This window comes from Callorhinus ursinus, unplaced genomic scaffold (assembly GCF_003265705.2).
Source record: "Callorhinus ursinus isolate GAN/ISIS: 27379988/994484 unplaced genomic scaffold, GSC_fseal_2.0 scaffold4, whole genome shotgun sequence".
NCBI lineage: Eukaryota > Metazoa > Chordata > Mammalia > Carnivora > Otariidae > Callorhinus > Callorhinus ursinus.
Window position 1 is genome coordinate 72,335,947 of NW_027397066.1, and position 16,242 is coordinate 72,352,188.

A 16,242-nucleotide genomic window follows, 5' to 3' on the forward strand; every position below is an offset into this window, starting at 1 on the left:
CATTTTTCTAGATATGTCTCCTGAGGCAAGGAAAACAAAAGCAAAAACTACTGGGACTGTATCGAAATAAAAAGCTTCTGCACAGCAAAGGAAACAACCAACAATTCTAATAGACAACATACTGAATGGGAGAAGATATTTGCAAATGACCTATCCAATAAAGGGTTAATATCCAAAATATATAAAGAACTTATACTACTCAACACATAAAACCCCCAAATAATCCAATGAAAAAATGGGCAGAAGCCATGAACAGACATTTCTGCAAAGACATGTAGATGGTGAATGGACACATGAAAAGATGTTCATCATCACTCATGAGGGAAATGCAAATCAAAACCACAATGTGATATCACCTCACACCTGTCAGAATAGCTAAAATCAAAAATTCAGGAAACAACAAGTGTTGGTGAGGATGTAGAGAAAAAGGAACCCTTGTGTGCACTGCTGATGCAAATGCAAACTGGTGTAGACACTGTGGAAAACAATATGGATGTTCCTAAAAACATTAAAAATAGAACTAACCTATGATCCAGTAATCACACTACTGGGTATTTACTCAAAGAATACAAAAGCAGTAATTTGAAGGCATATATGCTTCCCTATGTTTATTGTAGCATTATTTACAATAGCCAAACTATGGAAGCATCTCAAGTGTCCATCGATAGATGGATAAAGAAAAAATGTGGTGTGTATAAATATAAATACAATAAAATATTATTTAGCCATAAAAAAGAATGAAACCTTGCCATTTGCAACAATATGGATGGAGCTAGAGCATATAATGAAAAAAGAGAAGAGCAGGGAAAGCTTCCAAATACATCGTACAAAGTCAGCAATACCCTGATACCAAAACCAGTCAAAAATACCACACACACAAAAACTACAGACCAATATCCCTGATAAACATAGATGAGACACAGACACACAGACACACACACACAGACACACACACACACACACACACACACACACGAATATTATGCAGCCATAAAAAAGGATGAAATCTTGACATTTGTGATAACATGGAGGACCTAAAGGGTATTATGCTAAATAAGTCAGACTTAGATGAATGCCCTAACAATTTAATTCATGTGTGAAATATCATAAGTGAATCAAATGAATAAACAAAACACAGAATCAGACCTATAATTACAGAGAACTGATGACTGCCAGATGGAAGGGGGGGTGGAGGAATGGGCAAAGTGGAGAGATACAGGCTTAAGATGGAATGATTAAGTCGCTGGAATGAAAGGCACACCACAGGGAATACAGTCAATGGTGTTATATCACTGTATGGTGGCAGATGGCAACCACCCTTGCAGTGAGCATAGAATATAGAGATGCTGAATCACTATACTATGTATCTGAGACTATTGTAAAATTGTATGTCAACTATACTCAAAAAATTTTTAAAAACTCACCTAAAAACTTTCTCTTGACTGTAGCAATGATAAACTAAAATCACCTGTTGTTTAAAAAAAAAAAGACCAACAACTTAGGAACAAAGAAGTTCAGTGCAAAATTAACTCCTGTATTGTGTTAATAGATATCATTGTTAAATAAATCAGCCTGTTTCTTTTTAACAGTACTGGAAACTGCCAATTGAAGTGAGAAATTTTAAAATTCCAGTCAACTTCAAAATGATGGTTTAATAATCCCATAAGTTTCTTCTCAACAAGCAATCATGTAATTGTACATCAATTTCAGCACACGTTGATAGGGACTTCCCAAATTGTTAGGTAGTTCCACTATTATATCCCCAAAGGAAAAGACCACAATGTAGAAGATAAGGGAAAGGGAAAAACAAATTTTTGAACACTACAAGCTTAAGTTTAGAGAAGAGTTGGAGGAAAAAATATGTATATGTGGGTATTGGTGGGTGTGGGTATATAGGTGTATTTGTGTGTGTATATATATACATATTCAAATTATTCAGGCTAAAAATCTGCCAAAACCACAATATATGTAATATGCTGTGATTTAGGATTAAAGCAAAGAAAGAAAATGTGCATCTGTTTTGGATTAATGAAATGAGAACCCTGAATTTGTGAATCCCTTAATAAGTACAACCATAGATAGACAATCCACCCTCATAAATACTCTACAATATCATTATGTGTATGAATTAATCTGGCCTTTCCCACTATAGTTGTCTTTTAGCGCTACAGCCCCTTTCAAAGCTTCCTTTCTTAGTTTAAGAGAATACAGGTATTTCCTTCTAGTCAAAAGATGTAGGAAATAATAAAATCATAGCTAGTATTAGTGCTTAGTGCAGAGTGTTAGGTACTCTGCAAAGTGATTTATAATACTATTTCAGTTCATCTTTATTAATAAAACCGAAATCAGTAGGATTTTTATTCCCATTTTCCAAATGTGAAAGATTTTATAAAACCAATTGGAGATTCCGTTGCTGGTAGGTGACCGATATACCAACCAGAGACTGTTCCTGGAACCCATAAAGTTTATCAGTCACTAAGATGTACTGCCTGTCTGGTCTCTTCAGTTTACTGTTTAGATGCTTCCAAAACAATGGTTGAGATAACCATAATATAAAAAGAGAGTTACCATTAAAACATTAAAATTTTAAAAATACAGTCAGTAATAAGAAAAAGACAAGTACTGGGAAATCAAAATGAACTAGATATGGCAATTAAGCACAAACTTAAGCTCACAGATTTGTGCAAGTCAGTGCTAAAATGGACATATCTAGTTCTTATGTCAGATAAAGTTAAATTTCATCTGGAAGTCACCTTTTCTTTCTGACATTAAAAATTGTCAGAATTTATCATATGAATCCTTAAGTAAAGCAAGGGACAGTATCTCACAATCGGTATTTTTGCATCAGTTGGGCTAAAAACATGAGATACTCCTCAGAAGGTTACTTATTATGTCTCTCCTCTCAGCAAACCAGTGGAGGAAGAGTAAATTGGATCATTTAACACTCAACATTGTAACTCTATTTTAACCCAGATAAAAACTGAGCTAAGGATGTGAATCATCATTTCTCCAAAAAAGATACATAAATAATAAATCAGCACAAAGTGATGCTTGAGTCAGCCATCAGAGAAATGCAAATCAAAACCACAATGCAATACTACTTCACACACACTAGGATGATGATACATCAAAAAGATAATAACAAGTGTTGGTGAGGATGTGGAGAAATTGGAGCCCGCTACTGTCTAAATGTTTACGTCCCTCCAAAATTCATATGTTGGAATCCTGATGCCCAATGTGGTGGCATTTGGAGGTGGGGTCTTTGGTCATGAGGGTGGAACCCTTGTGAATGGAATTAGTGTTCTTACAAAGAAATCCAGAGATCCCTTGCCCCTTCCCCCATGTGGAGACACAGCAAGAAGGAACCATCTATGAACCAGGGAGTACTAACTGAATCTGCTGGCACCTTGATCTTGGACTTCCTGGCCTCCAAAACTGTGAGAAATAAATTTCTGTAGTTTATAAGCTATCCCGGTATTTTGTTCTAGCAGTATGAATGAACTAAGACAGGGTACAATGAACCAAGACTTCATACTCAGTATGAACTAAGAAATAACTCCTCAAAAGTTTAAACATAGGGGCACCTGGGTACCTCGGTCAGTTAAATGTCTGCCTCCAGCTCATGATCCCAGGGTCCTGGGATCAAGCCCCACGTTAGGCTCCCTGCTCAGAGGGGATCTTGCATCTCCCTCTCCCCTCTGCTCATACTCTCCCGCTCTCTCAAATAATAAAATTTTTAAAATCTTAAAAAAAAGTTTAAACATATGACCCAGCAATCCCAATCTATTATATACCTAAGAGAAATGAAAACATATGTCCAAATGTCCCTATGTACAAAAGCTTGTGCATGGATGTTCATAGCAACATTATTCATAAAAGCCTAACAATGGAAACTTAAATTTCCATTAACTAACTGATGAATGGACTAATAAATGTCATATACCCATATAATGGAGTATTATTCAGCAATAAAAGAAAATGTACTGATAACGTACATAAAATGACATACTGATACATGCTATAACATGAACCTTGCAAACTTTATGTTAAGTGAAAGAAGCCAGCCAACAAAGTACACATATATGATTTCATTTATATGAAATGTCTAGAATAGGCAAATCCATAGAGACAAGTGGTTGCCAAAGGCTGGGGAGCAGGAGAGAGGGTTGTGGGGAGGGAGACAATGGGAAGTGACTGCTAATAGTATGGGATTTATTTTGGGGTGATGAAAACCTTGAAAATTGATTGAAGCTGTTTGAGAAGCACTATCATGGGACCTTTTTAAACTAGAAGCATGGAAGCCAGGCATTAATAACAGTCTTCTTCAACCATAAGAGAGTCTAAGGCAGAATTGCATCATGATATTATCTACACAGCTAAATTAGGGATAGTTTCAAGGCTGAATAAGCTTATCTATCAGTGATTATCATTTAAGATTTTTGGACTCTGGATCCTTTGAGGATTTGCTGAAAGCTCTGAAGAAGGTAAGAGTCATGTTACCCTGAGGAGTCTAAATAGCTTCATAGACTTGAGACTCTCCATGATTGTGGTAGAATAAGACAAAAAACAAAATCACTGCACAATTCCGTTTGAATAGAAATGTAAGAAGAAGGGAGTGGGAAATGCTGTGCAACAAAAAATGACCAAACATCCCCCTCTCCTGGCTTGCAGGATTGACTACCATGACTGCTCCAATGAAACTCTAGCCTGTCCCTCTAGCTTCCTGAATAAAAATTAAGACGCTCAAGAGTCAAATTGCTCCTCCTTTCTGAGAGCTCCCAATCCAGAATAGATTCCTTACTTTCTTTAAACCTCCCGAAAATTACCTTACCCAAATCCTGAAACAGGTTCCACCTGACTCCCTCTCTTTGAGACACTCCGTGGTTTTCCAAGGTACGGATGGGTCTCCCTTGCTGCAGCAGTAAGCCCAATTTTGGCAACAGGTGTATTCCTGGTAATATATGGCTGATGAGAAGCAATAATATAATAAAATATAATATGCCATTAAGCGTATGTATAAAATTTTATGTATATTAGGACTTTGTGTTCTCATTAACACACACTATATATGAGATAATTACATTGATACAAGAAAGACAATGGCTACACCCCAAAATGTTTATAGAGTTATTATCTCTGAATGCTGGTATGCTTGTTTTCCTTTTCACTTTTCTGTATGTCCTATTTTCCTTCAAAGATGGTGTATAGCTTAAGAACAAAGGGCGAGGGGGAGAAGAAAAACTCCCTTCTAAGAGAATGTATTATTATGAAGGAAGAACCTCATATTCAAAATGGTTGTCAGTACATAAGGTGTTCAGACTTCAGTGTGTTAAATCACTTGGGATGCGTGCTGAAAATGAAAGATTCCAGAAGCTACACTTTGGACCCCAGGTGAGTCTGACCCATCAGGTCTGAGGCGCAACCTTGGGGAAAAGCAGGGTTTGTAAAAAAAAATTTTTTTTGAAGATTTATTTATTTATTTGAGAGAGACAGAGAGCAGGGACGGGGGGGGGAGGGCGAGAAGCAGACTCCCCGCCAAGCCAGGAGCCCGATGTGGGGCTCAATCCCAGGACCCGGAGATCACAACCTGATCCAAAGGCAGACGCTCAACTGACTGAGCCACCCAGGCGCTCTGGGAAAAGCAGGTTTCTAGACAAACTAGAACAGAAGGATGTACAGATTAACAGAGAGAGGAGAGGATGTTTTAGGCTTGTAGAACAACAGCAAGCAGAGTCTTAAAGCATGAAGCTGCATGTGCTGAGGACAGCGAGCATGAGTGGTCTGGTGGTGCACAGTGGCTTTCAGTAAAATGGATTTGACCAATCTAAAGGGACTGAGGGCTCCTTTAGAGAAGAGCTGGAAACCAGGCAGGTTTGGAAAGGCAGAGTGGGTATATAAACTTCTCTCAAGTTTCCAACCCACATTGCCACCATCAGTTAGCAATTCACCGGTTTCTTCAATTTATATCCACATGTTTTTCAGAAAGCAAGTCTAACTTTTCCTTAAACATTTCCACCAGCAGTTTTCATTTTTTAAACCCTTATATTAAAACTTTTCTATCTTCCTAGGAACTCATCCTCTTATCTTTGCCTATGCTGCCCAGTGAACTGAAAACCTGTCAGCCAACAAGGAAACCTAGAAAACAAAATTAAGTTTAAAAGCCTCTTATTGAGCATCGAGAGGACTCAAGAGTATGAAAAAAATCATTATCTTTCAATATCATGTTAACAACTTTAAAAAAAAAAAAAAAAGATAAAGTCTTTTCCAGTGAGTAATCTGATCTTTCACTTGGGTCCAGAAATTTTCAAGTGGAAAAGTATTTCTACTTTTAACCACATAAAAGGGATTTTTATATTAAAAATGAATACTTCAGACTTTTGTCTATAATACAAAGTAAAATAACTTTACAGCTAAGAGAGACTTCAAATAACAAGTTTTCATTTTAGTTCTAAATACTGTTTGCCCCCCCCACACGCATACATGCGCATACTCTCCAAAAATAAATATTTTAGCCTGAAAATTCCCCTCAATATTTTATGTCCCTTAAAGTAGGTGAATAATATATGGTTTTTGTGAAATTATTTCAATTGGCAGTAATTTTCAATTACTAAGAGAGAAATATTATTTGATATTAAAGCAGTTTAATGCAAATGGAATAACAGTATCATGTCCTCATCTTAAGCTTATTGGAATAGCTAATTTGAGTAACTTAAACAAAAATCTCCAAATAAATGAGAGTCACTGATACAAGTAAATGAAACCCAAAAAGAAAGCAGTTCCTTTAAAAGAATTTACTCTACCTAGAGATTATAACACTATTACTATTATAACACTATCGAGTATAAGGCATACATCTGAAAATGAGGCCACAAAATGTATTTGCAGTTGTATTATCTCAGCAGGAAAGGGAATTTGGAACTTCACTTTCAGGTGATTTGGAGTACCTTTAGAAAACCCACCGTCCAATGAAAGGTGCTATGTCTGATGAACACTGTTGCAGACTTAAGGTACCCTCACAACTAGAATGCCTTTTGGGTAGGTTAATGTCAAAAATTCCATTTTAAGAAATGGCAACTTCATGCAAAAATAATCACAATATACTTTTTCCTCTTTTCCGGTCTTTGAGTTAAATACCTCAATTGTGATGGTGTGGCAGAGCACGTTGCCTTTAAAACCAAATAGATCTGGCTCAACTCTCCATTCTGCCACCTACATTTGATAGATTCACATACTGTTTAGCTTTTGTTTCATTGTACATAAAACAGGGGTAACACTGACCTCACTCATAGCACAAGCTTAAGGATTAAGAGCTATCACAAGAACCTAGAAGGAAAGAGATACTGGTGGCAGGATTCCCTAAGGAGTGAAATGTCTTCTGATTAGAGAATAAACAGCAGTGAATGGTAAGGGACAGTTAGAAAAAAACAAAATACAAATTTGTATGATAAAGGAAAAAGAATCTTTAAGATTCTTTAAGATTTTAAGAAGGAAGGCGAGAGGGGACCCTGAGACAGAAAAATGTTGGAGAGAGGAGAGGATGGCATAGAAGATGGAATTAAGCTGTGACCCAGAGAAGAGCGGATGATAAGAAGTTACCTGTGGCCACCCTGGCTCCTAAAGAACACACATTCTATTGTAAGGTCCTCCCCCGCCTCCCACTCTTGTACTTTAATATAAATTAATCTGCCACAACTAGCAGCCCCTCCCCCCTAACAAAAAGGAAGAAGTCAGAGAAAATTAGCTTCTGTAAAGACACAGCTGTCTAGGGTAAAATCTCAAAGTCTACTAAATACAACTGCCTTGTGTGAGGTGTTTTGAGGAAATCAAGGCATGTGGGCCACGATCCAGATCTGAACTTACACAAGGTGATGAAAAGGGAACAGCTCTAAGAGATAAAGGCACGGGCAAGCTGGAGAATCAGCAGAAACAGGAAAATGATCCAAGTGGTATCTGGAAGGAAATTAAACCCCAGAGATACTAGCGGAGGGAGAGAAGAGTCGGGGTTCACTTTATTTAAATATATAATAGGAGCCAGTGACGCCAGTAGGCTGACGGGCAAAGGGAAAGCCAGGCTGCTAACATCTGCTTACAAGCCACCTCCGTTGGTTAGCACTCCGTAAATGTCAGCTCTCTTCCCGTATGAGGAATGGATAATGTATCAGATACAACTGTTTTCACGCTTCTTACAACTGTGAGGGGCGGAAAGGCAAACTTTTAAAAGTGATATAAAACTAGCATAAAGTTGTACTTTACCCAAAAGAGTCAACCCAAAACGCCAAAACTGCCTGGTTGATATATCGAGGGAAGGATGGGGGAGGGGGAGATCTACCTTTAGGAAAAGCAGGTATTTGTCAAAAGCCACTTCACAGCATAGCTAGGAGATCAATGATTTTTCCATCATGCCAGATACAACACAGCTGCGATTTTCAGGAAGGCAACTGAGCAGTTTGGGCGGGGGAGTCAGACAGAAGGCTTACAAAGAGCATCTCTTTGCTGCATTATGAATGCTCAGGTCAGTTCCCCTTTGAAACGTTTTTAGCAACAATATGGCCTTTGCAAATAAATGACGAATTACTGTGCTACTTTATGTTAACGAAAATGGCTAGACATTTTTGCTCAGGTCTTGGGGAAACTTTAGCCTTTTCCATTTTTCAAAGTATTACACACACGCGCGCACACACACACACACACAAGACAGAAAGAAAAGGCTAAATGCGTTTCCTCGGTAAACAGGTGCTGCAGGATGAAGATGCAGCCACTCCCTTCCCCTGGGAAGGCTCCGAGGGCCCCACAAGGAACCAAGTCTGGGAAGGGGGAAAAAGCATGGTTCATCGCAAAGGTTATTACTGCACAGGTGCTGGCATTCGGTCCATTTAGAAAGCCAAAATAGAAACGAATGGTATCTCCACTTAAAATAAATCAAGGAACTCTTTGTCAAACTGCAGTTCCCTTATTATTACCGAGAAGCAGAAGGAGTAAAGGGGCGGCAGGAAATTCATGAGGGAGCCTCCCACAGACTCACGCGTCTCCGAGGTGCAGTCGGTTTTGCACAGGGTCCGCTTCTATAGTGACGGCGACTTAAACCCTGGAGCAGCGCAACCAGGGTGGAAATAGTCAATACCCAGTTTGACCAACCCCTGCTGCGCCTCAGGGATCCCAGGCTTGCTCAGGTAGGTGTTGCAGAGTGTAAGCCCTAGCTCCTTCTCCTGAACCCGGACCCCAAGGGGAGCCAGCCTTCCTGCACTCGGCCAGCAGTCCCGTCCGCTCGCTCCTACCTTTGCTCCGGATCCTTGCTCCAACTGGTCCAGTCCCAGCTGGCCGGCGCTGGGAGGCGCGGGTGCAGGGGCCTCTATTTGTAAACACGCTCCACGTGTGCTCGCCCAGCCCCGTTCGCATCCCGCTCGTGGCACCTGAGGATGCGAAGCTTTCTCGGGAGCCTTCAGAGGGTGCGATTTTTATTCCACCTGAGAGTGGAGGAAGCCTCCCCCGCAGAGGCGAGCCACTGAAAGAAGGGCCAAGACGGGGTGGACTTGTACCGCCCCCTGCTGGTTGGCGAAATAGTCTGCAGGCTGGAGCAGCCAGGCCATCAGCGAAACCCACGCGGCGCCTACAGACGCTGCAGCGGTGGCCCCGCCCCCTCCCGCCCTCTCCCGCCCTCTCCCGCCCTCTCCCGCCCTCTCACTGGAGACTCCGCCCCCGCGCCGCGCGCACTCGCCTGCGCAGGCCCCGCCCCCTCGCCGACACAGCGTTCCTGCGGGGGCGCGCGCGTGCACCCTAATCCCCCGCCTTCCGGCTCCGGCGGCAACGCTCGCCCCTCGCCGCCGCTGCCGCTGCCGCGCCACCAGTGTCAGCTTCCCTCTAGAGACTCCATTTGCTTTCAGGGCAGTCTGGCCGCCGCGCTGTCTGGCGGAGAGCGATGCCTCCGGCCCGCTGACGCGTTCCCTGGGCCAAGCGCTCGCCCGCTGCGGCGGTGACACCCTGGTCGCCGGCGTCCACGGAGGAATCCGGGCTCCCTCCGCGTGAGCAAAGACGTCCCGCGCTCCGGAGCTCGCCCTGCGGGGAGAGGCCCTCGCTAACACGGCTTGTCTCTGACCTCTTAATTTCAGGAGGTAGGCAATTCAGGTCCCGCTGTCACTCCAGATAATGCCTAAAAGCATTATTTGTCGGATTTTGTCATCACACTGATAGGCGTTAATTTTCTCAATACAGTTGCAGGTTAGATATGAGTAATGCCACAGACCCTGATATTGAAAAAAAATATTTTTGGTATTTTCCTTTAGGTTTCGGAGGCACCGAGTGCTTATACAGCTCCCCACAGGAACTACTTCTGTTGGCCCATCGAGGATCATCTTTCACCAGGATTATTTTAACATCTTCACTGAGCCTTCCACCTCATACCCTCTACCATGAGTTCTGATTTCTACCAATGAAGTTTTTAATGCTTTCTTTAATCATGTGACACCACCTCTTGTCCACCTTTTGCCTTTCCAGTTGCCAAATACATTAGGTATAAGTTTGTGTCATGTTAAAGTACAAAGTTTTCTACTTGTCCATTTTCACCTTATTTGCACTGCTCACTTCTGTCCAGCTTGCTTTACCTCGCTTGCCTGTGATTTTCATACCCACTCACTTGAATAATCTCTAGCAGTCCTGCCTAGAAGAGGCAGTATTCCATACAGTGCCCTGCCTGACAAAGACAAAGGTCAAGGGATGAGTTTTTCCATTATTTTTTTCCTATATGTCATGTTTACAAGTCCTCTCTTAAACTGTTCCCTAGCACATTTCTCAAAATAGTCCCACCTGAGTCTTAGTTCCTTTAGCAAAGACTCTCACCTGTAATGATGGCAAGAATTGAATACACAATAGGACTGTTTTAGAGTCCTTGCTGGTACAGTATTGGTTGCAGTCTCCTTTGAGAGTGCGGTACAGGAAAAGACCTTAAACTAAGTGAGGAGGAAGAAAGAAGATAGGTTTAATTAAAACTAGTCCTTGTTGAAAGAACTTTGTAGGCTTTAAAACAGCAAAGTGAAGAGAGTCACATAGGCCTGGCTTGGAAATTGGCCTGCACACCACCCATCTAGGTCCGGGGGGGACAGGGAAGGGATCTTAAAACCCCATTTTCTAGTCTCATTGTATCCAAATCTAAGTTGTTAAATATCTTGTTCTAGTAATTGCTTAAAACATTAGACACTTAAAATGTTGGGGAAACGTAAGCGTGTGGTGTTGACAATTAAGGACAAGCTTGACATTATTAAGAAACTTGAGGAAGGCATCTCTTTCAAAAAGCTTTCTGTGGTGTATGGAATTGGTGAATCCACAGTTCGTGATATTAAAAAGAATAAAGAAAGGATTATAAACTATGCAAACAGTTCAGATCCTACAAGTGGGGTATCCAAACGTAAATCAATGAAGTCATCAACATATGAAGAACTGGATAGGGTTATGATAGAGTGGTTTAACCAACAGAAAACAGATGGGATTCCAGTGTCTGGAACAATTTGTGCAAAACAAGCCAAATTCTTTTTTGATGCTCTGGGGATGGAAGGTGATTTTAATGCGTCATCTGGCTGGCTAACTCGGTTTAAGCAACGCCATGGTATTCCAAAGGCTGCTGGTAAAGGAACAAAGTTAAAAGGAGATGAAACTGCTGCCAGTGAATTTTGCGGTAACTTTCAGGAGTTCATTGAGAGAGAGAATCTACAACCAGAGCAAATTTATGGTGCTGATCAAACTGGATTGTTCTGGAAATGTCTACCATCAAGGACATTAGCTCTTGAAACTGAGCAAAATACTTCTGGTTATAGGTCAAGCAGAGAGAGAATCATTATTATGTGTTGTGCAAATGCCACTGGTTTACACAAACTTAATCTTTGTGTTGTGGGAAAAGCAAAAAAACCCCGTGCATTCAAAGGAGCTGACCTTTCAAACCTTCCTGTCACTTATTTTAGTCAAAAAAGTGCATGGATAGAACATTCTGTTTTCAGACAGTGGTTTGAAAAATACTTTGTGCCACAGGTGCAGAAGCATCTGAAGTCTCAGGGGCTTCTAGAAAAAGCAGTGCTTCTTTTGGATTTCCCCCCAGCACATCCAAATGAAGAATTATTGAGTTCAGATGATGGCAGAATAATTGTGAAATATTTGCCACCAAATGTCACAAGTCTAATTCAACCTATGAGTCAGGGAGTTCTAGCCACAGTAAAAAGATACTACCGAGCAGGACTTCTCCAGAAATACGTGGGTGAGGGAATTGACCCAAAAATGTTTTGGAAGAACTTGACAGTGTTGGATGCAATTTATGAAGTATCAAGAGCTTGGAACATGGTAAAATCAAGTACCATAACCAAAGCATGGAAAAAACTTTTCCCTAGCAATGAAGAGAATTCAGGCATGAACATTGATGAAGGAGCCATTTTAGCAGCTAACTTAGCAACGGTTTTACAGAATACAGAAGACTGTGAACACGTTGACATTGAAAATATTGATCAGTGGTTTGAATCTCGGAGTAATGATTCAAGCTGTCAGGTGCTAACTGACAGTGAAGGTGCTGAGGACCAGGCCAAGCCTGCAGAACAAAAACATTCCAATAAGACTAGAAAAGCAGATCTGAATCCAGAGAAGCATATTAGCCATAAAGCTGCACTTGAATGGACCGAGAATTTATTGGATTACCTAGAACAACAAGATGACATGCTTCTGTCTGATAAACTGGTATTACGGAGGCTTCGAACAATAATAAGAAGAAAACAGAAGATCCAAAATAACAAAAATCATTAATAATACCCTTAAGTGTATTTGTATCTTTGTGACTTTATCTGCAGTGGAACTTCATTATCATGTTTGAAGTGCTGTGGATTTCAAGGCTAAATGCATTTTATAAATGATTTTAGGATTAGACACTGTTTTGGATTACTTAAATTACTGCTCTTTAATGTTGATTCTAGTAAGTGAGCATTGCCATGTAACTTGTTTGTTTACTGTTTCTAATCTGTATTATACTAGTTAGATCATAAGGTACCTGAGGCCAGGGATCTTGTGTCTGTTTTGTGCCTGAATTTCATTGTGTCTAGTAGACAACCATGCACAGTCTAGGCAATCAATAAATCTTACTTAAATTGAATTTTTATGACTTTCTCTGAACTTCAGTTTCCAAATGAAATATGTTGGGGGTAAGTTTACATTTCCATGATGTTTTTACCTGCTGAAATTTTTAGAACTTAGCAAAAATTATGCTTGAAGTATTTCACTGTGAAAGCAGAGAAATAAAGGAAAACAGTCTCAAGCTTAAATATGGCATTCTATACAAACAGTATTGGGGCAGTCAGCAATTCAGTTTGGCCATCTCTGAGTATAATGAAGGAAGAAGAAATATAAAATGTCTCCAGGGAAAGGGCTTGCACTTCACTTTTATTCCATCTGACAGTAGGGAGAGTACCTTCATAGTTTGGAAAGAATGCCATCCCTATTCCAGAAAAATAGATTTCAGTTCCCAAGCCATTGTAATTAGAAGAGGTAAGAGTTAATTTTATTATCTTTTATTTGGATCCTTTATTAGTATAGACATATCAGTAGTTTTTATTAAGCTGTTTGATATTTATGTAACACTTAAAAGCTTACAAAGTATGTCATTAAATTTTTATAGCTTATTTTTTTGTGAGGATACTGAACATAAACATACATATAATTTGTGGAACCATCCATCTCATGAATGGTGGACTGACATTAAACAGAACATGAGAAAGGCACTATGGGCAAGTTATTTAACCCATATGTAAAATAGGAACATGTGCCTTGGAGAGTTTTTGTGAGGAGCAAATAATTTAATATATGGATTTTAAGTAATATGGTCTTAGAACAGGACCTGGCTCAGAATAAGGACTTATTCTGACTTATTGAGTGTCAGGTCCTGTTACTGAGTTGCTGAAACTATGAGTTTCAAAAGTTATGCTGAACAGATCCGGTGTGTGACTCAACTGTGATGTTGCTGCATTGGGAAACCCTTTAAAGGGAAGTGAGATAAAAGACAAGTAACTAGCTTCAGTTGAAATACAATAATAATTTATTCCAGTGAAAACTGAGAGGTTAATCCAATTTAGAAGTCATTTCCTGACCATCTACTGCTAGGCACAGTGAGGTATGCAGGCGCATTTGAGACATCTTAGGTTGAATTATAAAAGAAATGGGAATGGAATTGTAGTTTCTTTGCTCCCTGGCCTGCTAATAGAATAAACAGATGTTGGTGTTGTTCGTAGAAGAGAATCTATGTTACTAGTATTGGCATAATTCACTGAAGTAATAAAATACCTTTAAAGTAGATAAGATAGTAAGGACATTTGAAATATTTTATCAAATTACGGTAACATAGGATCAGTGGAAAAATTCAGAGCAAAAGAAACGTGAAGGAAAACCCTGGTTATAGTAATTAAGCCCAGCCATACATACGGAGTTTTGTTGTGATTGATTTGAGATTTTGGAGCCCCTGATCATTCTTCATGAAGCTGTCATTAGAGCACAGCATTCTGCCTTTTTGAGCTGAGGCTTTGGTTCAAGAAAGGCTGTTTCAGAAAACCACTAAGAATCCACTTTCTTTGGGAAAATTCATGTATTAACACACCTTCCTCATTTTGCACAATTTCAATTATTGGATAGGCCTGAGAAAATGAAGACTGTACATGGATGAGTCCTGAGGCTATTTTGCTTCTTGGAAACTAAGGGATTCTGAAACCTGGTAATGGTAAAGACATATTTGAATGTTGCTTTGCATTTTTCACAGAGCTTTTTGCTAACAAGAACTTCTCAAATTCCCTTCAATTATGACATTAAAATGGTTTAATCCTGTGTTTTATCATAGATGCTAATATAAACTGTGCATTCTAATTCCATAATTGTAATACAAAAATCCTTTCCCTCTTCCAGGTTATATATTAGTTGTATCTTCTGGGAAGATATATTGTGTTATCTTGGTTAACCACATGCTCCTTAATGTATCCTAGTTTGAGAAGCACAGAACTAATGTGCTCTCATTTGACCTTGCACTTTAAATAGTCACAAAGTCTGACTTGGTCGCCATTTATACAAGTTCGTATTTTTTAGAGGATTTGAAGGACTAAAAATTCAGACCAAATGGAAAGTGTCAATTAAGAGTATACTTTTAAAAAAAAGTGCATTTGGAATATTTACTGTTTCATAATTCAATCTCAATAATACAGGAGTTGATTGGAAAACTTTGGGTGCTCTCAATATAGAAGAGTTGGCAAGGCCCAGATCAATAGCCACAGTCAATTTAAGCAGAATTATACTCTTATTGGCACTCTTATTCTGGTATTCTTTTTGTTTTCACTCTAGCTTCAGGCTGAGCTGTACAGTCACTTCATGAATTTTCTGGATTTAGGGAGGATCATAGTGGACTAAATGGCACAGTTGATGCAAAGCAGTACACCGCTGCTTAAGTCACAGGCTCGAGACACTATCCCTCCAGTGATATGGCTAGAGCCACATAAATCAAAGCCAGGACCTGCACTCTCAATATGGAGGTCTTCAGGAAGGCTATGTCCACTTCTTAACCTGGATATTTTTGCAAAGTTGACCTTTTCTTATTTAAATATATATTTTACCTACATCCTAAGCAATGATCTCTGCAAAGTCACAAGTCTTGTGTGCCAGTTGTGGTCTTCTTCTCATTCAAATTAAGGTAAATATAAAACAATCATTTTTAACCACTTGACCATCTGTAACCTAAAATCATCTTGCATACCTCATTGGCACACTGAGAAACACTGACAGAACAGGGTTGTTGAAGGCAAACAAACTGGAATGTAAACACCAGCTTCTTCACTTTCTCCCTAGATAAACTTGGCAGCTTTCTGAACCTCTCTGAACCTGTTTCTTCAAATGCAAAAGGCTGGTAGGTTATATAGACACGCTCCAAGCTTTTACAAACATCAACTACTAGGCAACCCTATGGCTATTGATTGTGAACTCCTGGTCTCCAGGGTTGGCCCAGAGAATGAGTCACAGCTCTTCTTTCACAGTGACTGTTCAGACCTCTAGGGGGCCTGGGCACCCCTCATCACTGGGAATGCTGGCTGGGGTGTCTGCATGATTTAGATGGCAGTGCTGAGCAGGCCCCCCCCCCCCCCCAAGGCTCCTAGGACTACAGTATGTGCTGTCCATCACAGGAGCCCATTAGTAAAACCAAAAAACACAGGTGGGGCCTGTTCCAGCTGCAGTCTCAGATAACAGGGC

At 40.0% G+C, this 16,242-nt stretch overlaps 2 protein-coding genes across 2 annotated transcripts in view; one reads left to right on the forward strand and one right to left on the reverse strand.

The window, feature by feature from the left end:
- Positions 1-9,483, reverse strand: part of FAM13A (family with sequence similarity 13 member A) — a 368,559-nt gene extending 359,076 nt beyond the window's left edge. Inside the window, exon 1 of the mRNA XM_073891947.1 lies at positions 9,276-9,483. The gene's annotated coding sequence lies outside the window, so the exon portion shown is untranslated. The remainder of the gene's footprint in view (positions 1-9,275) is intronic.
- A 305-nt stretch (positions 9,484-9,788) lies between these two features.
- TIGD2 (tigger transposable element derived 2) lies at positions 9,789-13,117 on the forward strand. Its single transcript, XM_025873433.2, has 2 exons — positions 9,789-10,109; positions 10,281-13,117. The coding sequence occupies exon 2, from the start codon at positions 11,197-11,199 to the stop codon at positions 12,772-12,774; it is 1,578 nt and encodes a 525-aa protein (XP_025729218.1). The 5' UTR covers positions 9,789-10,109; positions 10,281-11,196; the 3' UTR covers positions 12,775-13,117.
- The last annotated feature ends 3,125 nt before the right edge of the window (positions 13,118-16,242 follow it).